Here is a 26,541-nt window from a genome sequence, read left to right on the forward strand (position 1 = left end):
GGTTAATATCTTATTGTATAGATTGGCTGTGCTCTTTGTTAAAGTACTCTATATATATATGCATTAGTAATCATTGTGTGACTGAGGAATAAAGTACGTTCTGGCGACTTGTACATGTTAATTGTTGATTTGAATTCAGAGGCAGACATGTATTTATTTCTGTGTGATTGCCCCCTGTTCTTCACTCCAGGATCATCCTCGGGTCCTGCGTTCAGGCTCCCCATGCATTTATTCAGATACATGCCTGGATCCTGTCCTGGATCTATTTAACGGCCAACAGTTGATGCAATAATTTTCTCTGTATAAACATTAACACATTTCTTGGTTAAATGTCAATGTATTCCTTTCTTTCATTGTGTGAATGGGCAAAAACCATGGTAAAACATATATTCAAGGCATTAACGGTAATTAATTAATAAAAAACCTAGTCCAACGCAATCGCTGCACATGACCATAAAGTATAGCATTGTAATATAAAATCGTCATACAAAACTTCAACAGACGTTAAAAATGTTCAAAAACAAATCATAATCTTGTAAAATGTTGTAGCATGATCTGGTGTTACTTTACTAACATTTATGTTATTTAAAGAGTTTCTCCCTGACTAGATAAAAAAAATAAAAAATGTGCAACTAGCTTTCATAAAGTAAAAAAATGATACTCTTCTTATAAATTTGCAGTTGATCATCTTTCAGCATTGTCTAGATCCATTGCCGATCTCTGTGTTGCCACTACCAATGAGGAGGGACATGTGACCAATGCAGCCAACCATTAGCTGCTGCAATGTCCAACCTGTCGACAGTGCAGCAAGTGATTGGTTGTAGTGGTCACGTCTTTACAACTAGAACATGATGTATAGAGCTAGCCTAGAAGTGATTGGCTGCAGTGTTCACATTAGCAGCCCAGCTGCAAGAGGAAGCACAGAGACTAGCGGAAAGGGATCGTGACAATTTTATCAGGAAAGGTATGGCAAGCATATTATTTTAAAATTTTATTATTATTATTATTATTATTATTATGTTTTAGAGCCTGCAAAACAGAGGTGGCAGGCCCATTTAAATACTCCTTCCAGTGATCAATTTGTTCTCTTACTCATAGGCTGCTATTCTTAGCCATTACACCAAAACTAATTTGCATTTTTAATTACCGGTACTACAGCGGGTCCGGACTACAAGTTGTCGTGAAATCCAGCACATCAATAAAACTATAAAATTAAATGGTTTCAAATTTGGTAAATTGGTGAGTGGTAAAAATGTTAAGCAATGTTAGTGGCTTACATAGAATAAAGGAATAATTGGGGCCCCCTATATGTTCAGTTACATGTAAAAATAACCCGACCCTAGTACACACATTTACATTTGCTTCTATGTAATATTAACTTGTATAGCTCGTTTAATGAATGACTAGATTGTACCTTTTTCTGCAAATTGTGAATCTAATATAATAGCACTACTCATTTGAACTGCTTCACAGGGACCTATTGAACAATTGAATGAAGAAAAAAAGTATCTAGCTTCATAAATCCCATAAAATGAATGTTTATTGAAAATTCTTAAAATCCATTAGAACATCATAGTAGACACTAACCCTATAGGGGGAGATCACAATGTCAGACGTGTTTCAGACACCAAGGTCTTTAGTCATTGCAATGCAATTTAGTCATGCAATGACTAAAACCTTGGGTTCTGAAATGCATCTGGCAGTGTGAACTCCCCCCCCCCCACCCCTTAGGGTTAGTGGCTACTATGATGTTATAAAAAATTTTAAGAATTTTCAATAAACATTCGTTTTATGGGATTTGTGGCTCTGGATCCTTTCATCTTCACTTGATTGATATTCATGCTACACTGCTGATCTGTCTGTGCCTTGAATCTCTGGCCTCAGTTAAGTAAGCTGACTTTTTTCCTTTTTTTTGCTACCTACTGAGCGATTCTCCTGTGGGCCAGTCCGAGCCTGGGAGGACTCATAATAAAACTTAAAATAGGTCCTAATTAATTTGCTAGATTTTACTACTCATGATTGAAGGACTTGGTATTTGTTTGTTTCATGTTCTTTGTATGACTTTGGGTCAATTTCCATTGGCTGGTTATTGACCTGTCTATACAAGCTACCAATCAACCAACGAACGTACAAAAAGCTCATTGGTCAGTTGTGTGGGAGACTATTTAGTCACCATCAGGTAAATCGCCATGGGTATACCCGATCTTCAATCGGGACACAAACAAAGATGAACACACATCAGGTTGCACTGTGTTACAAAGGTTTTGTCCATAAGACAATTTTGAGTGTTCCTGATAGATTTTTTCATTACGATTTCTGAAATTTTGAAAGGTTTTTGAGAAATGAAAAGAATCTTTATAATATTCTGCTATAATTCTAATAGCTCATATATGACCTTTTTCAGAAACAGTATATTCTGAATTTTCCACTGAAATAACATAAATCGCTGATCTACACATATGCAAGCACTTATTATGTGCCATGTGCCCGCAATAGGTGTGGGTGGAATCGCGATCTGCCAGCGCCTATTAACTAGTTAAATGCCATTGTCAAACTCTAACAGCGGCATTAAACAAGTGTTTCTGGACGGAAATGTGCGCACCGGTGACCACCATCATATGATCGGGGTCAGCGGTGCTTTGGTATAACAACCTGCCGTCTCCTGGAGACCTCTATGGTTGTTGATGCCAGATTGCTATGGGTGCCACCCTGTGGTCGGTGCTCATAGCAATGCTGTAATTTCACAACATAGAGGCGATCTGAGCATCGCCTCAATGTAGCAGAGGCAATCAAGTTGTGCCCACTTTTAGCCTCCCATGGAGGCTATTGAAGCATGGCAAAAATTTAAAAAAAATGTTTTTAAAAATCTGAAAAAATAAAAAAATATATAAAAGTTCAAATCACCTCCTTTTCGTCCCGTTCAAATTAAAACAATAAAAAAATTCAAATTTAAACATATTTGGTATCACCACATTCAGAATCGCCCAATCTATCAATAAAAAAATGGATTAACCTGATAGCTAAACGGCATAGAGAGAAAAAAATTAAAAACACCAGAATTGCTTTTTTTGGTCGCCGCAACATTGAATTAAATGCAATAATGGGTGATCAAAAGAACATATCTGCACAGACATGGCATGATTAAAAATGTCAGCTCGTCCTGCAAAAATAAGCCCTCGCACGGCCATATTGATGGAAACATAAAAATGTTATGGCTCTGGGAAAGAGGGGAGCGAAAAACGAAAAATCAAAAAAGCTCCTGTCATGAAGGGGTTAAAAACCTTACGTGATACAGACTTTTGGAGCACATATTCATGTTCAGCATATCAAAAGCTGTAAGATACAATAACATTTTCTCAGGGGACAAGAACTTCCCTGAAATTTCTTGCACAGTGATTGTCTTGAAGAAAGTATTGTTTATTATGAGAAAGGACCATTTTTTTCTCAGGTGCCTGGTTACATATAAGATTGCATAATATTTTCATAACTATTGGCACAAGTATTGGTAAAGATATACAGGTGCTTCTCACAAAATTAGAATATCATCAAAAAGTTGATTTATTTCAGTTCTTCAATACAAAAAAGTGAAACGCATATATTATATAGAGTCATTACAAACAAAGTGATCTATTTCAAGTGTTTATTTCTGTTAATGTTGATGATTATGGCTTATAGCCAATGAAAACCCAAAATTCATTATCTCAGTAAATTTGAGTAACTATCAAAAAACACCTGAGTTTTACTTTTTTGTATTGAAGAATTGAAATAAATTAACTTTTTGATGATATTCTAATTTTGCGAGAAGCACTTGTAGTTTTAGATAGCTGCAACAGCTTATACACAGCAAACAATAATGCTAATAATAAAGTGTTCATAGTGCCAGTGGCCATAAAAAATCACGATCTCGCTCAATTCGCTTGCAATGATTCCAAGCAGGATCCTCAGCATGGAGACAAATAGCAAAGAACAGGGTAAATGTAAAGTTCCTAGAATCCCTGCCATGCCTTGTTTGTCTCCCGCACTTACAAGGGCAGTATTACCTATATACAGCATGGGGTAGAGGACAGCTGACCGCACCACCGCTCCACAGGCCGGGAACACGTCAGACTCACAAACTTCAGCCAGCCGGCAGACCTCGGGTGCTAAAGCCGGAAAAATGACCATCAACGATGTAATGATGCAGAAAAAATTGGCAGCACTCACCGGTCTTCATAAAACAGGTACTTTATTGTAACATATCTTCACGGCACGGGGTGTGTATAAAGAACGTAGCAGCCGAACGACGGCCGTTTCGCGCCCACCTGGCGCTTCAACAGGTTCCAGGAACCTGTTGAAGCGCCAGGTGGGCGCGAAACGGCCGTCGTTCGGCTGCTACATTCTTTATACACACCCCCGTGCCGTGAAAATATGTTACAATAAAGTACCTGTTTTATGAAGACTGGTGAGTGCTGCCAATTTTTTTTGCATCATTACCTATATACACAATTCCAGATGAAGAACAATATGTGTAGCATGCCTCCATATAGAAACTGGTAAAACCTACACAAGTCAGGTCACATGCCCAGAATATTCAATTAGGGAAGGAGAGTGGGGGAGCACATTAATAATACTATCAATAGTCGAGACATTTCACTGGCAAGGCATATTAACACAACGCATTTATTGATACCTATAAAATTCTGCCTTTAAGTTTATGAGTACCAATAAAGTGAAACCTAGAGATGACTTAATTCTATTAAACTGAAAAATACTCTTGGTTTGGCTTCCCGCATAAACAGCCTGTTCAAGTAGGAGGCAATGAGATAGAGTGCCTCCTTCTCTAACACTTCCTATGATTGTCGCAGAGGCACAATAGGTTTACATTAAAGACAAATTGGGACCCAAAGGAATCATCCTTCAGCTCTCATCTTTAGTATGCAGTAATTCAGTATTGGTATAGCATGATTTAGATATAATAGCTTAAAGAAACCTATCCATATGATGGGTAAAAATATTGCACAAAATTCAGATGTGCGCTCTATGAGGGTGGGCAGTAAGCAGACTGTGACACATTTGATATTTCTATGATAAGGAATTAATAATGAATCAGGAATCAGTCAGTAAAAAATACATACATCGATACCATGGATAATGATATAATATGTAGCTAAAGGTCCTTAGTGTACAAACAGCAAATAAGCAAGATCCACTGTTGGCAGCTGCCTTTGCAATTGCACACTAAGGACATTCCATGTGTGATTTAAATAATTTCATGGATTTTCCTTTTTGCTCTTGTAATTGCGTTGTTGAGCAGTGTATATAAAAACTTTGAAATTCTGCTTTGGAGGGAATTTGTCACCGGGGTTTTGCTACCTAATCTGAGAGCTGCATAATGTAGGTAAAGAAACCCCGATTCCAGCGATGTGTCATTTAGCTTCTTAGGTGCAGCAGCTGTGATGCAATCAGTTTTCTATCCTTTAGGTGTAGCAGAACTTAGAAAGCCTACCCTGCCCACACCACAGCTTTCTATATACATTGTATGTAGACAGAAAGCTGCTAATCAGTGCTGTTGGTGGGTTTTACCAGAAGGCACATGGGCTGCTAATTCGGCAGTGATAAAAACACTTTGTCTATTGCTCATAAAACATTTATTGTATGGAAACAGCAGCACCAGCCAAATAAGTGGCACATCCTTGAATTCAGCATCTCAGACCCTAGTTTATGCTGCTTTCTGATCAAATAGCAAAAATCTGCTGACAGATTCCCTTTAACCCCTTCATAACCTTGTGATTTTCCATTTTTCCAGGTTCGTTTTTCACTCCCCTCCTTTCCAGAGCCATAACTTTTTTATTTTCCCGTCAATATGGCCATGTGAGGGCTTATTTTTTGCAAAACAAGTTGTACTTTTGAACGACATCATTGGTTTTAGCATGTCATGTACTAGAAAACGGGAAAAAAATTCCAAGTGCGGTGAAATTGCAAAAAAAGTGAAATCCCATACTTGTTTTTTGTTTGGATTTTTTTACTAGGTTCAATAAATGCTAAAACTGACCTGATATCATGATTCTCCAGTCATTATGAGTTCATAGACACCAAACATGTCTAGGTTCTCTTTTATCTAAGTGGTGAAAAAAATTCCCAACTTTGCTAAAAAAAAAATTGTGCCATTTTCCAATACCCGTAGCGTCTCCATATTTCATGATCTGGGGTCGGTTGAGGGCTTATTTTTTGCATGACGAGCTGGCATTTTCAATGATACCATTTTGGTGCTGATATGTTCTTTTGATCACCCGTTATTGCATCTTAATGCAATGTCGCGGCGACCAAAAAAACGTAATTCTGGCGTTTCAAATTTATTTCTCGCTATGCCGTTTAGCGATCAGGTTAATCCTTTTTTTTTATTGATAGATCGGGCGATTCTGAACTCAGCGATACCAAATATGTGTAGGTTTGATTTTTTTTATTGATTTATTTTGAATGGGGCGAAAGGGGGGTGATTTAAACTTTTATATATTTTTTTTTCACATTTTTTTAACTTTTTTTTTACTTTTGCCATGCTTCAATAGCCTCCATGGGAGGCTAGGCGCTGGCACCACTCGATCGGCTCTGCTACATAGCAGCGATCATCAGGGTGGTGCTCACAGCAAGCCGGGATCAGTAACCATAGAGGTCTCAAGGACCTCTATGGTTACCACTCTGATGCATCTCTGACCCCCGATCATGTGATGCGCTCATTTCTGGCCAGATGGCCGGAAGGCCGGTTAAATGCCGCTGTCAGCGTTTGACAGCGGTATTTAACTAGTTAATAGTGGCATGTGAATCATGATTTCACCCTCCGCTATTGCGGGATCATGTCAGTTGTTCAAAACAGCTGACATGTCCCAGCTTTGATGCGGGCTCACCGCCGGAGCCGTGCATAAAAGCGGGGGATCTGACCTCGGATGTACTATCCTGTCCGAAGTCAGAAAGGGGTTAAAGAATGACTGCAGACGTTTGAATCCTCATACCATGCAAATCATGTGCTGTCAGAATTCTCCTATGCCAGCGCCAGGAGTGGGCGGTCATGTGATCACAAATAAGCGATATGCCTACTCCCTGCTACATTTTGGCTAAATGTTTGCAGCCTCACTCCTTTCAAGTGAATTGGATGAGGCCACACTCGTTTAGTCTGGACGTGTCCAACGTTCATGATGGCGTGCCAATACCAAGGATTGTAAATGTGTGTATATCTGCACTGAATAAATCAAAATATTTTACTTTTTACATTTTTTCATCCTTAGCATGTTATGTACACGTCTATTGATCATATGATTTTCATAACTCCATAACTTTTCCTTCTTGGTGTTGTAATTTCAATGTTGAGAAGTGCATACAGTATGTTTCCAGTTGCTTAATATTCACAATGTTAAGTGCAAGTGTTATCATAAAATTATAAAAGCTCACATATGTATGATGTCACACAAGTATATGTATTAAATGCATCAATGCATCAAGGGCGAAGGATATGTATTCAGCAATACACAGTGATAGATTAAAAAATACTGAGTTGTCCTTTAAAAGCGCTTGTCTCCTTCTGAAACCTGCTGCAAAATGTTTTTTCTCATTTTCTTTTTTATGCAGTACAGTATTTTGTATTCCAAGGTAATCAGAAAGCATATAAATCAAAATGAATACACAAACATACACAAGCCTTATACAGAATGAATATATTTTATGTGCATGGAAACATGTTTAATTATTAGTGATTTTACAAGGTTTTATCCCCTTCACGACATGCACCGTATGTATATATTGTGGGCTGTGTTCCCACACATCGCAGTCTACATAACACGCCCTGAGCGCCACCGCTATCAAATGCGGGTGTCAGCTCTACATAAGAACCAACACCGTGTAGCAACGCCCACAGTTGGTTCCAGCACCGATCGCAGGTATTTAACCCCTGTGATGCTGCTGTCAATAGTGACATTGACATCATGGTGCATCGCAGAGGGAGGGAGCTGATTTAGATGAAAACCCTGATATAAGTGCTCAGTGTAGAACGCCAGATAAATGTGATCCCAAATATTATGTAAAAGGTTCACAACAAAAGCTTCAACTCAATTCACAAAAAAAACAAGTCTCCGCTCATCTCTGTCATCTGTTCACTTAAATATACTGGGCTTCCACGTTTCTGGTAGTACAAAGGCTCTGGAAAAGCAAAATGGCTCCTTGCTCCCCAAAGGAAATTCAACACGTTCTGCACTTGCTAATCAAAATGATGCACTCTCTTTTGAACACCAGTGTGCCTAAACCCCATTTAGCATCCACATGTTTGGCATTTTTGTAGCAATAAGAGCCTGCTAATTTACAGGAGCTTGTCTCCAGAAGCATGATCTGGTCACAACAACGTACTGATGACAACAACATACTCGTAATAGTGACTGCAGCTTACTGGGCACTAAAATGGCAGTTTGTACAGTTTCCAATTTTCACCCAGCAACATCCACTGCTTCTTGTTTCTGGAAAATACCCATGGAGTCAAAATTGTCACTATGCCTGTAGATAAATTCCTAAAAGAGTATAATTTCCTAAATGGGGTCACTTGAGGGAGAAGTCTGTTTTTCTAGCTCTTAGGGGATCTGTATAAGGAGTCTGTATTTTATTCTTGCAAAATCTGCGTTCCAGGAAGAAAATAGTGTTCCATCCCTCCCGAGTCTCGCCATATGTCTAAGTAGTACTGTACAGTCACATATGGGGTGCCATTTTTACCCATTTCCCAGTGTGAAAATGTAAAATCTGGACCTAAAACAATTTTTTTTTCTTCATTGCCCAATGGTATAAAACTTCTGTGACACTCCTATGTTGTCAGTATGATTATTGCACCAGTAGATGAATTCATTGAGAGGTGTAGTTTGTAAAATAGGGTCACTTATGGGGGGGTTCTGCTGTTGTGGCACATCAGGGGCTCTATCAATGTGACATGGAACCCTCAAATCAGTCCAGGAAAATCTGAACTCCAATATGGTTCTTCTTCACTTGTGAGCTTTGCATCGTGCTTCAAAAGTAGTTTTCAACCACATATGAGAGATCTGTGTACTCAGGTCAGGAGAAATTTTACAACACATTTGGGCATCTATTTTCCCCTGCTACCCTTGAGAAGATTAAAAAAATGGGGATAAAAGAACATTTGTTTGGGGATAAAATTAGATTTTTTATTTTCATGGCTCAACATTATAAACTTTTGTGAAGCACTTGGGCATTCAAGGTGTTCATCACACATCTAGATAAATTCCTTGAAGGGTCTATTTTCCAAAATGGGGTCAGTTGTGGAGGGTTTCCACTGTTTATTCCATCAAAATCTGCATTCCGAAACGTCACTTCATTCTTTCTTAGCTCTGCTGTGCACCCAAACTGTAGTTTCCCTCCACATATGGGATATGTTCATACTTGGGAGAAATTGCAGAACAAATTTTAGGGTCCATTGTCTCCTGTTACCATTGTGAAAATAGAAAATGGGGGCTAAAAACCATGTTTGTAGGGAAAATGTGATTTCTTTTTTATTTCCACCAACATATAAATGTTATAAACTTCTATGAAACATCTGAGGTTTCAAGGTACTTACCACACATTAAGATAAGTTTCTTGAGGGGTCTAGTTTCTAAAATAAGGTCACTTGTGTAGGGCTTCCACTGTTTAGGCACATCAGGGGCTCTCCAAACTTGACATAGCGTCCACTTATGATTTCAGCAAATTTTCCATTTAAAAAGTCAAATCCTTACAGTTCAAGCTGTGCCGTGCGCACAAACAGTAATTTTCCTTTACATATTTGGTATTGCGTACTCAGGACAAATTGCACAACAAATTGTATATTTCTTCAGTTACTCTTGTAAAAATGCTAAATTTTGGGCTAAAAAAAATTTTTGTGTGAAAAATTTGATTTTTTTATTTTTACGGCTTAACATTATAAACTTCTGTGACGCACCTAAGGGTTCATGGTGCTAACCAAGCATCTGGATAAGTTCCCTGAGGGGTCTAGTTACCATAATGGTGTCACTTAAAAGCAGTTTCCACTGTTTAGGCATATCAGGATGTCTCCAAACATGGTGTCTGCTAAGTATTCCAGAAAATTATGAGCTCTGCCGTGCACCAAAACAGTAGTTTTCCCTCAGATATGGGGTATTGCATGCTCAGGACAAATTTCACAACAAATTTTCAGGTCCAATTTTTCCTGTTACCTTTGCGAAAATAAAAAACAATTCCTTCCACATTAATTCCTGTGAAGCACCCGAATGGCTAATAAACTCCTTGAATGTGGTTTTGAGCATCTTGAGTGGTGCAATTTTTTGAATGCTGTCACTTTTTGGTATTTTCTGTCATATAGGTGTTAGGACTGGCGGAACACACCAAGACAGATGGTATAGATGCGTTCGCAGTCCGGGGTCCACCGTGCAGGTGAAAACCTGCTGCTAGCAATTAGCAGACTATATGGCGGTACACTAGAGTATACACGCGTGGGTTAACCTCACCCAGCGTGAAAGAAGCAATCCTGTTAAGGCACAGGACCGCGGTACCGCACCTAAAGCGCGAGCAAGTAGTCAGCGAACTCAACCCCAACTGGGATTGAAGTCCGATTAGACCCTTGCTGGCGCAACACCGCAACTGGGTGTGAAATGAAACAGAAGAGCATGCAGTACCGCACTAATGAACGCCACTAACCACCCAGACTTGGGTAAGGAAAGCACAGAGAAAGTGCACGGCGCCGTACTGGCGGTCACAGCAACTGGACGCTATAATGTGTGACTAGTGCTGTAGGATAAGTCGTGCGCTAGGTAGCAGCCATACACCTTCCGCGAACAGTCATACTATAGGGTAGGGGTATCCAAGGACGACTTGCACTCACAACATACACACATTAGCAATTGTTTGACAATACTAGCGCATGGCCGTGCGGTCTTGCGCAGTTTATATAGCAGCAGCACAGGAAGTGGCCACAGCACTTTTGCCCTTCTAGGACCTGCCAAGAGGACCAATGGAATGTGCTGCAGAGCCTGAGCACATGACCCTCGATCTCCAACGGGAGACCTTACGCTGGGCATGCTCAGTACGTGCAGACAAGGACTTAGTCCCAGAGAAGTCCGCTCGCTGCTGACCAGCACAGACTTTAATAGCAGAGACTGGAGAAACAGCAGTAACTCTCAGAACAGAGTGAGAATGAGCAAGACGCTGGGACCGACGTCCTTGCTGAGCAGACTCCACTGCGGCTGGACAAGAATGGGAGACCGCAGCGGAGGTGGCTCGAGATTCCCCCTGTGCAGAAGCGGGAACTCGACCCCTAACAATAGGCCCCTCAAAGTCACTAAAAAGGTGTGTGTTCCCTAAAAAAATGGTTTTGAAAATTTTGATGGAAAAATTAGAAATCTGTGATCAACTTTAAACCCTTATAACTTACTAACAAAAAATGTTTCAAAAATTGTGCTGATGTAAAGTAAACATGTGGGAAATGTTATTTATTAACTATTTTGTGTGACATAACTCTGATTTAAGGGCATAAAAATTAAAAGTTTAAAAAATTGCAAATTTTCAAAATTTTCTGTAAATTTCTGATATTTTTACAAATAAAAATTAATCATATCGAACAAATTTTACCACTATTATGAAGTACAATATGTCACGAGACAACATTCTCATAATCAATGGGATCCATTGAAGCATTCCATAGTTATTACCACATAAAGTGACACTGGTCAGAATTGTAAAATATGGCTTGGTCAGGAAGGTGAAAACAGGCTTTGGTGTGAAGGGGCTAAAGTGTAGTTACACCCTTGCTCTCAGCTAGGCAATTAAGTAATATGGACTCAGCTGATTGGCCAAAAGCATAAAAGTCAAGGAAAATGGTATTTTTCCTCATATTTTCCCCTGTCTCAGCATATTACTAGATGTATGACATAAGGTCACCAGTTTTGAAAAATTCAACATGATTTTGTGATACTCTGTCAGTAGATATTCATAAATGTCTTTATGCAGCTACCCATCGGAAGAGAGGTGCATTGTGCTTGGTGCGTTATTTTATGGGTTTTTTTCTTCTAATTTTAGCAGTGTTTTGAAGTACTTGCTATGTCTAAGGCCGGCGTCACACTTGTGAGTTTTACGGACGTAAGAGCGCAGAAACTACGTCCGTAAAGCTCGCAAAAAATACGGCACAATTATTCTCTATGCCCCTGCTCCTATCTGCCGTACTAAACTGATCCGTATTATACGGCTTTCTACGGCCGTAGAAAATCACAGCATGCTGCGTTTGTCACCGTATTGCGCAAATAAAACGTCAATGAAAGTCAATGGAAGCCCCAAAATTACGGATTACACACGGACCAGCAGTGTGACTTGCGAGGAATACGCAGCGGTGTTAGCGACAAAAGCCGGCTATTCAATTACCGGCTTTTGCTTTCTCCTTCCTAAAACCGACATGATATGAGACCTGGTTTACATACAGTAAACCATCTCATATCCCCATTTTTTTTGCATATTCCACACTACTAATGTTAGTAGTGTGTATATGCAAAATTTGGCCGTTCTAGATAGTAAAATAAGGGGTTAAATGGCGGAAAAAATTGGCGTGGGCTCCCGCACAATTTTCTCCGCCAGAGTAGTAAAGCCAGTTACTGAGGGCAGATATTTATAGCCTGGAGAGGGTCCATGGTTATTGGCCCCCCCTGGCTAAAAACATCTGCCCCCAGCCACCCCAGAAAAGGCACATCTGGAAGATGCGCCTATTCTGGCACTTGGCCACTCTCTTCCCATTCCCGTGTAGCGGTGGGATATGGGGTAATGAAGGGTTAATGCCATCTTGCTATTGTAAGGTGACATTAAGCCAAATTAATAATGGAGAGGCGTCAATTATATGACACCTATCCATTATTAATCCAATACTAGGAAAAGGTTAAAAAAAACACACACACATTATTAAACAATAATTTATTGAAAAAATCACAAAGGCTGTTGTATTAATTTATTCTACTCTCAATCCACTCACTGAAGACCCTCGATCTGTAGATCCAAAAAAAATAATAAACCAACAATATACATACCTTCCGAGGATCTGTAAGGTCCAACGATGTAGATCCATCTGAAGGGGTTAAAATATTTTGCAGACATGAGCTCCGCTAATGCAGGCTGCTCATTTCTGCAAAACCCCGGCGAATGAAGCTAAATATAGGTCAATGACCTATATTTAGCTTCATTTGCGGTAAGGCGCCCTCTGCTGGCTGTTCCTAGATCGTGGGAACTTTCCTAGAAAGCTCCCTTGCTCGAGATCATAAGAGGGCGCCCTCTGCTGGTTGTCCTCATATGAACTCGAGCAAGGGAGCTTTCTAGGTAAGTTCCCACGATCTAGGAACAGCCAGCAGAGGGCGCCTCACCGCAAATGAAGCTAAATATAGGTCATTGACCTATATTTAGCTTCATTCTCCAGGGTTTTGCAGACATGAGCAGCCTGCATTAGCGGAGCTCGTGTCTGCAAAATATTTTAACCCCTTCAGATGGATCTACATCGTTGGACCTTACAGATCCTCGGAAGGTATGTATATTGTTGGTTTATTATTTTTTTTTAATTTACAGATCGAGGGTCTTCAGTGAGTGGATTGAGAGTAGAATAAATTAATACAACAGCCTTTGTGATTTTTTCAATAAATTATTTTTTAATAATGTGTGTGTGTGTTTTTTTAACCCTTTCCTAGTATTGGATTAATAATGGATAGGTGTCATAATTGACGCCTCTCCATTATTAATTAGGCTTAATGTCACCTTACAATAGCAAGGTGGCATTAACCCTTCATTACCCCATATCCCACCGCTACACGGGAATGGGAAGAGAGTGGCCAAGTGCCAGAATAGGCGCATCTTCCAGATGTGCCTTTTCTGGGGTGGCTGGGGGCAGGTGTTTTTAGCCAGGGGGGGCCAATAACCATGGACCCTCTCCAGGCTATTAATATCTGCCCTCAGTCACTGGCTTTACCACTCTGGCGGAGAAAATTGTGCGGGAGCCCACGCCAATTTTTTCCGCCATTTAACCCCTTAATTTACTAGCTAGAACGGCCAAATTTTGCATATACACACTACTAACATTAGTAGTGTGGAATATGCCAAAAAAATTGGGATATGAGATGGTTTACTGTATGTAAACCAGGTCTCATATCATGTCGGGTTTTAGGAAGGAGAAAGCAAACGCCGGTAATTGAATTACCGGCTTTCTGCTATATCGCGCTGGATGAAATATTAATATATATACATATATGTCTGCTGACATATATATATATATATATATATATATATATAGACAGTATATATGTTTTTTTTTTTTTTTTACACATGGATAGACGTATGTCGGTTTTGCAAGCCTGCGATAAAAACACGCATTACGGCTGCCATACGGATTACATACGGAGGATGCCATGCGCAAAAAACGGTGACACACCCTGCCTACGGAGGAGCTACGGACCACTATTTTCGGGACTTTTCAGCGTATTACGGCCATAATATACGGACCGTATTTTCATACGCTGTGTGTGACGCCGGCCTAAGAGATTTCAGATTTCTCATGCACACAGCTTGTTTTTTTCTGTCCTCAGTATTTTGCGCAAATCCTTGAGCATATCACATCTATCAGTGGTTTTTCAGTGTTTTTCACCCATTGAAAGTAAATGGTGGTGAACAAAATGCTTAAAAAACACAGGTATCAGGTTTTGCAGTGTTTTTTTGTGCCAAAACCTATTGAAGTAGAATCAGACTTTTTTTTGCCAATAAACTTTATAAGCATGCACAAGAGACAAATGTAGCATGAAAAAAACACAGGAAAACCCAGCAAAACCTGCTTTTTGTGACAAGTTTCTTACTGCCAAGAGAGCAGTAAGAAACCCTGAAAAGGTTTTGCTGAAAAGTTTTGCTGCAAAAAAAAACACAACAAAATGGCAGCATGTGAACATAGCCTAGCAAGAGTTTTTCTATCAGAATGCAATGCAATATTGCATTGATTTTGGATTGTAAGGAATAAAAGTTCTCAACAATATTTACAAAGAGGGAAATATAGCTATATGTGTTGTATTTTATTCCAGATGGGAAGTTGAGAAGTAGAGTACAGTTGTCTAATTTTTTGTTTTCAGTCTAATTATTCTTATCACATATGCTTTTACTATAGTTATTGAAGCCATGAAACCCATCAAGTTCAACAGATGGGGTTTACCCGAAATTGACACAGAGACTATGGCAACCAGTGAACTTGGCGTATTTGCTGGGGGCGACCTTGCTGGTTTGGCTAATACAACTGTTGAATCAGTTAATGACGGGAAGCAAGCATCTTGGTACATTCATAAATATCTACAGGTATGCTATAATTTTATTGTATTAAAAGTTTGAGTAGACCACAAGGGTATTCTTATATCTTTAGGATTATAGATCCCACTTTTATTGTAATACATGAGGAGCTTTTTGGCTTCCAGAAAACCATAAAGAAACTTGGCAAATGGGCGCAAAAAGAGTTTTATAACACAGGGCATCTCAATCAGATTTTAACCAGTCATAATACGTTGATACCTGTCCCTAGTGATTAGAATTTATGGTAAATTTAAGGAAAATTATAGATAGTGTCCTTGATTAAAGAGTCTGTTCTGTAAATCTAATGCCATCCATTAGTCATCAACTCATTTGGCTCCCATATTAACGCATAATTTTTTACTGGATTGATGTGATGGATGCAATCCATTAGCCATCCTATAGCTATCCCCCACGCATAGGCAAGGTAGCAGAAACCCGGTGACAGATTTACTTTAAATTGGTTTGTTGTTTAGAATTACATGGCAGTCATTCAAGACTAATTAGTTGGAATGACAATTTTGAACTTTTGTATATCGTTGATGACGTTATTTAGAAAAAAGTAAAGGAAAGCCTTGCTTAGATTGGTTGGGTATCCCATGTATCACTCCATTGTCCTTGTTCTGTCATAGTTTGGCAGATAAAAAGAGAAACCTCAAGAAGCTTAAATAGGTTTGGTAGAGGAAATAGATATTAACTATATCTCTGAATGTATAAATAAACAGGTGACTTTCAGATGCTCGAGCTGTTGGTCATGAAAAGATCAAATCTAGTAATATTGTTAGAATTTAGTCTTGGTAGAGAAACGATACTTCTACGCAATCAAAGCATCAAGCTTATCTTTTAATGGCCATTTGCTATGCTCCTGAGACCTGTGGTAGTGTCTGTATATGTTTTCCCTTATTCTTCTATTGTGTTTTATCATTTTGTTTGTACTAATAAAGAATACCTGTTGTTTATTTTTGGGCACTCAACTTCCTTTTGTCATAGGTTTCTTATTGTATTTGTAAGTGCCCCTTACACATATTTGGTCACCTCTTTTTTGCTTATGCAAAGCGTGAGCTAGTACGTGGCACACTATATTTTCTTCTAAGACACGTGGCAGAATTAATTTTGTCTTAGATAAAGTCTAATGAATTTGTGCAGATATCGTAGTGTGAATAATCCAGTGAGGTGAAAGTCAATTAAGATAATTAATTATTGCTCCCTGGTGATAGAAGCTACAGTATCACCCATAGACATGCACTTTGCAAACTTTATGCAATTGCACAGAATATAAGACTAGATTTTTCATAGGTAATTAACCCAGTGATATAGACCATCCAACATTTCAGTTTTTATTAGCCCTGGATTTTAAGTTCAATGAAATGTGTAATTGTTTTACTGTATTTGAACAGGGATTACACGGAGTGGATGTTACTGGCAAACCGGAGCTGCCATTGTTCTATTCACCTATCGATGCAGTAGATATCAGTGTAGAAATGGCTGGATTGAAATTTCTCAATCCTTTTGGTCTTGCAAGCGCTCCACCAACCACTAGTGCCCCCATGATCCGCAGAGCCTTTGAGACTGGATGGGGTTTTGCTCTAACAAAGACATTTTCCTTGGAAAAGGTAAATTATTTTGCTAAGTATTTTTTATTGGTATTCTCCATACGATGTTTTACAATTCATTGATCCATAATTCACATACTCCATGCGTTTCTTTAAAGAAAAAAAAAGAATTTTAATTTCAGGCATGAAGAAAGACAAAATGCAAGAAAACAAGAAAATGGTGGACTGGTGTAGTGCACATATACATGTAATAAAGAAGGCTTTGGGCTTAATGTAAGGTTTAGTGATGAGTTGTGATGAGCTAGTATACTCTTTATTTGGGTTTCCCCGAGCATGTTCGGGTGGTCTCCAAGTATTTTGTTGTGCTCGGAGATTTAGTTTTCGTCGCCGCAGCTGCATGATTTGCAACTGCTAGACAGCCTGAAAACATGCAGGGATTGCCTGTTTGTTAGACGGTTTCACACGTCAGTGGCTCCGGTACGTGAGGTGACAGATTACTCACGTACCGGAGACACTGACTCATGTAGACACATTGAAATCAATGTGTCTCTGCACATGTCAGCGTGTTTTCACGGACCGTGTGTCCGTGTGCAAAACATGGAGACATGTCAGTGTTCGTGAGAGCGCACGGATTACACGGACCCATTAAAGTCAATGGGTCCGTGTAAAACACGTACCACACATGGACGCTGTCCGTGTGCAGTCCGTGTGCCATGCAGGAGACAGCGCTACAGTAAGCGCTGTCCCCCCAGCGTGGTGCTGAAGCCGCCATTCATATCTTCTCTCCAGCAGCATTTGCTGGAAAGAAGATATGAAAAATACTATTTTTTTTTGGCGCCGATTACAGTCATGAATATGCGGCTCCACCTCCCATATGGGTTGAGCCGCATATTCATCACTGTAATGGACGGCACCACGTGACCGCTCATACAGGAGAAGGTGCGGCGTGGAGAGGATGCTTTGTGGGAGCCGGGTGAGTATTTTATTAACAGCGTGCGGGCGCACAGGGGGTGGGAGGGGGTTAGTGACAGGGATCTTTATTTTAAACATGAAAAAAAAAAAGGATTTTTCATATCTTCTCACCAGCGAACGCTGCTGGAGAGAAGATATGAATGGTGGCTTCAGCACCATGTGGGGGACAGCGCTTATCTCCAGCGCTGTCTCCTGCACGCTCCGTGTGGTACCCAGTCGGCACACGGCTGCCACACGTGTGCCACACGGATAGCATACGTGAGCTCATGGACACACGGACATGGACAATTCCGGTACCGATTTTTCTGGTACTGGAATTATCTGGACGTGTGAGACTGGCCTTAGGGAAATCCCACATGTATTTAGCCTTTCTATCAGCCGCAAATCATGCATCTGCGGCGACTAAAGCTAAATCTCCTAGCATGTCAAAATACTCAGAGACTACCCTAGCATGCTTGGGTGAAACCTGAGTAACGAGTATACTCGCTCATCCCTAGCGATGAGCATTTGTGCTCGGTTAAGGCATTATCAGAGCATGCTCGGGTGCTAACTGAGTATCTTGAGCTTGCTCAAAAAATATATTTGAGTCCCTGCGCCTGCATGTCTCTCAGCTAATAGACAACTGCAACACATGCAGGGAATGTCTGTTTGATAGGCAATCCCTGCAGGTGTTTCGGCTTTCAAACAGCCGCTAGATATGCAACAGCGGGGACTCGAACATATTTTTCGAGCACTTTGAAGACACTCGGCTAGCACACGAGCATGCTCTGATAACACCTTATCCGAGCACCTTTGCTCATCACTAGCAAGGTCTTTTAAGTGGACTTTCTCAGTAAGAAAATCCTCTTCCTATACTAAAGCCTGAATCCCCTGAGGAACAGCTATTATCACTGAGGGAATCACTGGTCAGCATCACATTACACTTCCAGTGATCTATTGCATTGCTGCCATTCAAGGTTGATGCTCTTCACTGGCAGTTCAAAGTTCTGTCATAACGATGGGGAATTATAAGCTATCTGTCTATGATGTCCACACGCTTTTTCGACCTATATTTTCAATGTAAGCTCTGTTTCGGAAGATTATTTGTTTTTATACACAGTTTATACCACATCAACTTTAGTGAAATCTATCTGTAGAAGATCGAGCCTGAGTCTCTAGAATCATCTTGTATATTTTACGTTGAAACCTGACTTCTAACTGTTAACATCCTGTAAATATGAGGTTATAAGTGCATATTGCATGAGTTTTGAAGATTTTTTTTATTTTGCTGGAGATAATCATTATGGTTCCAAAACGCTTCCAAAACCCAATAGCACAGACTTTAAAGGTAATCTGTAAACAGGTTTTTGCTATTATTTTTTGAGAGCAGCAGGAGATTATCACTAGATGACTAGGTCTCACATGCAGGCCAGTCAGGCTTAACTTGGTAAACCCGCCCCTACACCACTGATTGGCAGCTTCTTGTGCACACTCTACATTAGAAGCAAGTTACCAATCATTGGTGGGGGGGCGGAGTTACACACATAAGCCTGACTAGACTGCATGTGAGACCTAGTTATCTAGTGATAATCTTCTGCTGATAAAAGACTGATTCTATTGAAACTACAGCACAGCCTAGTAAGTGACACATTGATGTGCTCATATATCATGCTGCTCTCAGGTTAAATAACAAAAACCTGCTGACAGGCACCCTTTAAGTACAAATATGTCTCTGGTTTCAGAAAATGTTTGCATTTATGGATATTGCTCACACATTGTTTAGCATTTAATGAATGGTACACAAGTGTAACTTGAAGGGTGTCTGTATGAGGGATCTATACAAAGTGTGTACACAATATTTTGTCACAATCATCTAGAATGATAATTTTCTATAAATGTTTGTCCTCCCTTTACTTTAGCTCTTGGCTAGTCATACAGTTTCCCAAGAAGGCACAAAATGACCAACTTTGAAAAACATTTCAGATTTTGCTATAATTTGTCAGGAGATGTTTATTTGTCTATATGTGACCTGTCAGTGTAGCAATATGAAGTGCAATCTATCTAGGGATCCGAGTCACGGACGGATCAAAATCACCCAGACAAGTCTATGTGTACATGTAAGTCATGGAAAGCACATGGAAACTTTTCATGTGCAATCTGTGTGCTGTCCATTTTTTTTACATTGTAACTAGAAGAAGTTTTTTTTTTGCATATGAAAAAGTCACTGCTTTAAAAATAATGATAAAGGCAGACATACTGCTAAGAATCTTATCCAAAATACTGATGAAAAGCGGTCCATTTTTTTCTGCATGAGGGTATGCCTTACGGTATGTTCAGTTGTCGTATTCATGCAGCATTTTTTTCTGCCTCCAAAATCTTAAGGCTGTGTGCACACGTTGCTGATTTTTTTGCATTTTTTTCATGTTTTTTTGCGATAAAAACGCTAAAAAACCTCAAAAAAACAGCATACAATATGCATCCCATCATTTTGAATGAATTCCGCATGTTTTGTGCACATGGTGCGTTTTTTTCCATGAAAAAAACGCATCAAGGTAAAAAACGCAGCATGTTCATTAATTTTGCCTTTTTTTTGCGGATTTCCCACTATAAAATGCATTGGGAAATGTCCGGAAATAAACGCATCAAAAACGCACCAAAAACGCATCAAAAAGGTGTCAAAAACGCGCAAAAGACGCATGCAGATTTCTTGCAGAAAATTTCAGGTTTTTCTCAGGAATTTTCTGCAAGAAATCCTGAACGTTTACACATAGCCTTAGGCTGGTTTCACATTTGCGTTTTTTTGGGTGCGTTTTTGCGGTAAAAAATGCAAAATAACGCATGGTGAAAAAACGCATGTAAACGCATGCAAACGCTGCGTTTTTTTGACGCATGCGTTTTTGCATGTGGTGTAAAAAACGCGGCGTTTTACCGCGTTTACATGCGTTTTTTCATGCGTTTGCGTTTTTTAAACGCATGCTGAGAAATGTGTGACAGCTGCCAATCATTAAAAAAAAGTAAAAAACCCACTATAAACAGAAATAGTTAGGGTTAGGGGTAGGGGTAGGGTTAGGGGTAGGGATCATAACCCTATCCCTAAAGGGATCCTAACCCTAACCCTACCCCTAACCCTAACCCTACCCCTAACCCTAAGGGATCCTAACCCTAACCCTACCCCTAACCCTAACCCTAACCCTAACCCTAACCCTAACCCTACCCCTAACCCTAAGGGATCCTAACCCTACCCCTAACCCTAACCCTAACCCTACCCCTAACCATAAATGGGTTAGGGTTAGGTGTAGGGTTAGGGGTAGGGTTAGGATCCCTTAGGGTTAGGGTTAGGGGTAGGGTTAGGGTTAGGGGTAGGGTTAGGGTTAGGGGTAGGGTTAGGATCCCTTAAGGTTAGGGGTAGGGTTAGGGTTAGGGGTAGGGTTAGGGTTAGGGTTAGGGGTAGGGTTAGGATCCCTTAGGGTTAGGGGTAGGGTTAGGATCCCTTAGGGTTAGGGGTAGGGTTAGGGTTAGGGTTAGGGGTAGGGTTAGGATCCCTTTATCACCTTTACGTTGGGTGGTGGCATATTAGTGTGTTTTCAGGGTTTTTAGTAAAAAAACGCATGCGTTTTTTAACGCAAAAAACGCATGCACCAAAAAACACATGCGTCCCCATTGACTCCAATGCATTTTTTGACCCAAAAAAAACGCATGAAAACGCATGCGTTTTTTTTTTGGTCCAAAAAATGCTTCTAAAAATACTACAAGTAGCATTTTAGAAAAAAACTGCATGCAGTAAAAAAACGCATGCGTTGCAAAACGTGACCAAACGCATACACAAAAAAAGCATGCGTTTTCAATGTTAAATATAGGGAAAAAAACGCATGCGTTTTTTTGAAAAAAAAACGCTGCAGACAAAAACGCAAGTGTGAAACCAGCCTTACTCTTAGCAAAAAAAATGCTTCACATTACATGCAGATAGCTGCATTTTTCAGACAGATGTGTGATTTGTCTACAGCACGTTAGTAAAGTTGGTTTCCATTCCAAAAAGTGCTGAAAACCCTCTCTAAGTTTTTTTTTTATCTTTCAAATTAATGAGAAACCGTAAAAATTTTGGAAAAATGTAGCATAACCTTTTTCTGCTTTTTTGCAGTACAAAATGTTATGCTGCATTTTTTCCACAATCTTTGCTGTTTCAAGCTCCAAAAATGATGCAAAAATGCTGAAAGAATTGATGAGCTACATATTTTTAAAAACACTGCAGTGTGAAAATTCAGTTTGATAAAATAAAATCTGCATGTAAAATTAGATTTCTGAAAGCGTATTGCTTTTTATGGTGCTGAAAAATGCATCTTGTTTTCAACATGAAGAAACGTACCATAAAAAAATGAAAAATTGCTGCAAATAATGCCACATACCCTTAGGCTACATTCCGATGATGAGATCTTGTTGAATTTTTTTTACACGGTGTATTTTTGCAAAAAAAATGCAAGTCACCTATTTTACTTAATGGGTGCAAAATTGCTGCCAAAAATCTGCAAAATCAACAACTCACCAAAGGCCGGTGTCACATATGCTAATGACCCTCGGCTCCTGCTCGCAGCAGAGCAGGAGCCGAGTGTCATGCGTCTGTGCTCCGATTCTCTCGCACAGGGAAGATCGGAGCACAGCTGCGGACGAGGCGGAGAAATTAATTTCTCCATCTCCTCCATTGCTGGGGTCCGCTTATAGCGCACATCACTCGGATGATATCCGAGTGGTGTGCGCTGTCTCTCTCGCACCCATAGGCTTATATGGGTGCGAGTGAGCCGAGAGTTTTCCTCGGTCCGAGACAATCGCAGCATGCTGCGATTGTCTCAGACCGAGGAAAACGGCCAAGAAAAAGTCGGCTGCTGGGAGCGGCCCCATATGTTAACATTGGTCCGAGTGCAATGCGATTTTTTATCGCATTGCACTCGGCCGTTTAAAACGCCAGTGTGACGCCGGCCAAAAGCTCATTGTGGGAGCGTAACCTTAGCACTCATGCAGATGTCAGTAAATCTCAGTCCGATCTCGGACCGCAATGCACGGACTGGCCGTGTGTCTCCCAACCCGAGAGTGACAGCTGCATATATTTCTATGATTCTGTCATGCTTGGGTCGAGAAAGCCCAATTTTCATGGGATGTCTGCCTGAGCTTTTAAGGTTCATGCACAAATCATGGCCATGTCATGATTTTCTACCATACTGAAAGATTTTGAGTTGCGGACATCCATTTTACTTATTAAGAATTTTGTCCAACTTTTAGCAGGAATACTTGGGCATTTTTGCATATTTACATTGTATCAATACGTAAAACATGCACACATTTCAATTAAAGACAGTGGCAAGGCGACTTTGTAGCAGTAACATAATGATAATTGCTTTGGAAATCGGTGGATGCTGGAAAGCCATATTCTACGGTTTGCTTATTAATTATCACATTAGAATTATCAATTGTTACAGCCCAGGAAGGGGCTTAAATCCATTGTTTAACCTACTAAGAAGAATTGACTTGAAAGAGCTCAGGTTTCCCAAGTCCCATACTAATGAGATTTTCCTTCCATAGAATCCTAATGAAGAAACACATGATAGGCGTTAATTTACCCATAACGTGTTGCAATTTTAATACCCTTCAGCATAAATCTGTGGATTATGTTAGGAAATACCAGTCACTAATTAGATACTTCTCACACAAACCAAACAAAAAAACCAACGTGTCTCTATTGAAGCCCGCACGGGATAACATTTTCAATTGAGACATTAAAGCAGAAACTGTCAAGGCAATGGAACTTTGTATTGATATTCATATGGCTTCTGACCTGCCGAGTCAAGTTTAAGCATTGTCCGAATCGGCAAGAAACTCTTGATCGATATGGGCGATCAATGCCGGATTCGAAGATAAAAGTTCACTGTAATAGATCAGTTACATTGTATCTCGGCGCTACCGTATCAAAAATACACGCCTGTCAACTGTGGCGAGTATTACCGGTAAGTGTTTTCAGGGTGAACCCTAGCAGGTGAAGCAAAGCGTTTAGCACTCATCATGTTTGCTTTTATTTAGACCTTCTTTTCCCATCCTCCTTCTCTCTCGTGAACGTGTAATTCTGATTAATCAGAAACATCTGCTTTCACTCTCCCGGTGACACGCATTGATTTGTATGGCTGTCACTTTCAATAATGAGCACTGTTTTGTTTTTTTTTTCATTACACGCACTCAGTGATGTGATTGCCCAGGCGAAGTTTCCTGCAGATCTCATGTTTTCGTATAATCTATTTTTTTTATATTTTTTTTCTTGCTTTTCACCTCATTTAACCACTATAAAAATAGTGCTACAATTACGTAACGTACAAATTTAAAAAAAAAAAAAAAAAAATCTATACTCCGAGAATACATTGAATCAGCAGTATTTTACGCAGCGCGGCATAAAAGCAATAAACGAGTGAAGAAGAGAGAGAAGATGGAAGGTCTATTTACGGAGGGATATAGTCATTAAATTGTGCGCTGCGGTGGACTCCACATTAGCTGGAATAATGTATGATCACTGTTAAGTGAAGACGTGACTTACTAATCCATGAATGGATGTAGATCAGATATATACTTTGCAACATGGCAGGTACATAATGTGCAATATTTATGGCTTTCTAATATACCATTAGCAAAACCATTTCCCCAAATAGTGTGACTTAGAAGAATAAACCGGAGGATGATGATGTATCAGAGATTCCTCTGTAGGAAATTGGGCAATTTTTTTTTTTTAGCACAAAGATCTTTTCTTCCTTTTCCTATTATGTTATTGTATTCTAGTTAGGCCTGCAGAATAGTTTTATGAATTGCCGTGGAAAGGCAGTTCGTTCTCCAAGACCCAGGCACAATAGATTTTTTTTTTACCGCTCATAGACAAGATGATGAGCTTGTTCACTATGGAACAGTGGAAGACGACGGTGTGTAATAGAAGCAGATAGCAGAGCCCGCAGCACATGCAGAACCTTCTGAGCACTTAACCTCTTCTGCTACCAAGGTCAATTTGTTTCATCTTGGAGTCATTTTATGAAGTCAAATATTACTTTGCTGCTTCATGGGAAATTTGGTAGCCGTAGAGGTTTGGATCGGTAATGGGTTTATTATTAAATAGCAGATGGACCGGGGTAATCTAAAGCAATGAGTAAAATGGTCATTTTTTTTATCCAGTCTTTTTACTACAATCACTGAATAGTAATCTATATGTTTTTTACCTTTTTTTTCTCTTGTACGACTCAACAAAACCTTGACTTTTTTTCTTCCCTTCTTTTTCCTATGACACAGCCATACGGCAACTTCAATTTTTCGAGAATAACAGCAGGTGCAGATGGCCGTAGATTTTATCAAACGAAAATGACACTCGTATAGAAGTGTAATCAGAGTTTGATCAAAGTGTCATCACAACATGATCCAATTCTCTTGGTTGAGGGGGAGAGGGAAAAAAAAAATCTCCATCTTCTTTATGTTGCCATTACATGGAAATCAGATCCCACCCAGTCCGATGTTTTCAAAGAACTTTTTCACTTGTGTAGCTGAATGTGATCTGAATATTGTATAAAATTCAGGAATGCAGCAATTTTTTTTCCCCGGGTCATGTGCACGACCTCATAGCATAACATCGGTCCAAATGCGAACCAATGTTTTTACAGATTGCACTCAGATCAAAAATACGCTTGTTTGCACCTGCCCTGAGTCGAACTTTCAAAGCTGAAGCTTAATTTATTGCAATATTGGCTTAAACACAGTAAAAAATAAACATGGGCTGTAATGGTAAAAAAACTTTTACTATTGATGCCTTGGTTTTGTTTTAGGATATGTTCCCAAGGTCAGTAAAAGCTGCTGGTTGGACGCTGTGTATATCTGCAACGTCCAACCTGTAGAGGCCAGATGTTACAGCATAGAGGATGGGATTTCAAGAAATCCCATGTCCACTATGCATCCATTGGCACCCGTGGCTTCTCTGCAGAGATGGACATGCGGCGCGTCTTTCTAGACTGCAGCATGTCTATTTATCTTGCAGAGACACTCAGTCTTTGCATGATAAATATCACCCTTCCAATGGATTGGACGCGGTGATTCTGCACGGTTCAATGATCACATGCGGAATCACCTGCGTTCAAAAGCTGGCAGCGCTTTGGATGCAGTAGACATGTGCTGCGTCCAAAGTGCTGCCAATTACTGACCTTGGGCACATACCCTAAATGTGTTTCACTTGCACTTTACAAGTTGCCTGATTACTTTATTTTGCAAATAATTGTGATTCCAGTAATACCGAATTTATATAAAGTTTGCCTAAAAATAATAAAACTCAAAAGAAAATTGATGTTGCTCTATATTTTGTAACCAATAACTTTTTTTTTATTATTCCATCAATGGAGCAGTAGGAGGACTTGTTTTACAAGGGTTGAGTTGCAGTTACAGGCAGGTGTGGATGTTTGGGGCAGGTTGAGGTCCCCAGTCTGCTCCACACCTTGGGACTCCACTATTGATATAACTAGAGATGCGCCGATCAGGCAAAATTCAAAATTCTCTGTTTGCATGGCTGCTCGAGGAAATTTGATTAGCAAAGAAATTGTTCTCCCCGAATTCCATTTCCCTTTTTATGCTGTGGAGTCTTTATAGAGGTCCCCAGAGCATAATCAACATAATATGTAAAAAAATAAAAATAATCCTTGCACTCACCTTACCGCTC

The 26,541-nt window shown here is 39.8% G+C and overlaps 1 protein-coding gene across 1 annotated transcript in view; it reads left to right on the forward strand.

Moving 5' to 3' along the window:
- The window catches only part of DPYD (dihydropyrimidine dehydrogenase), a 1,420,302-nt gene that overhangs the window by 711,523 nt on the left and 682,238 nt on the right, over positions 1–26,541 (forward strand). The window contains exons 12-13 of the mRNA XM_069737684.1: positions 15,149–15,333; positions 16,719–16,934. Of these exons, the coding sequence (XP_069593785.1) occupies positions 15,149–15,333; positions 16,719–16,934 (401 nt within the window). The remainder of the gene's footprint in view (positions 1–15,148; positions 15,334–16,718; positions 16,935–26,541) is intronic.

Source organism: Ranitomeya imitator, chromosome 8 (assembly GCF_032444005.1).
Source record: "Ranitomeya imitator isolate aRanImi1 chromosome 8, aRanImi1.pri, whole genome shotgun sequence".
In the NCBI taxonomy this organism is placed as follows: domain Eukaryota; kingdom Metazoa; phylum Chordata; class Amphibia; order Anura; family Dendrobatidae; genus Ranitomeya; species Ranitomeya imitator.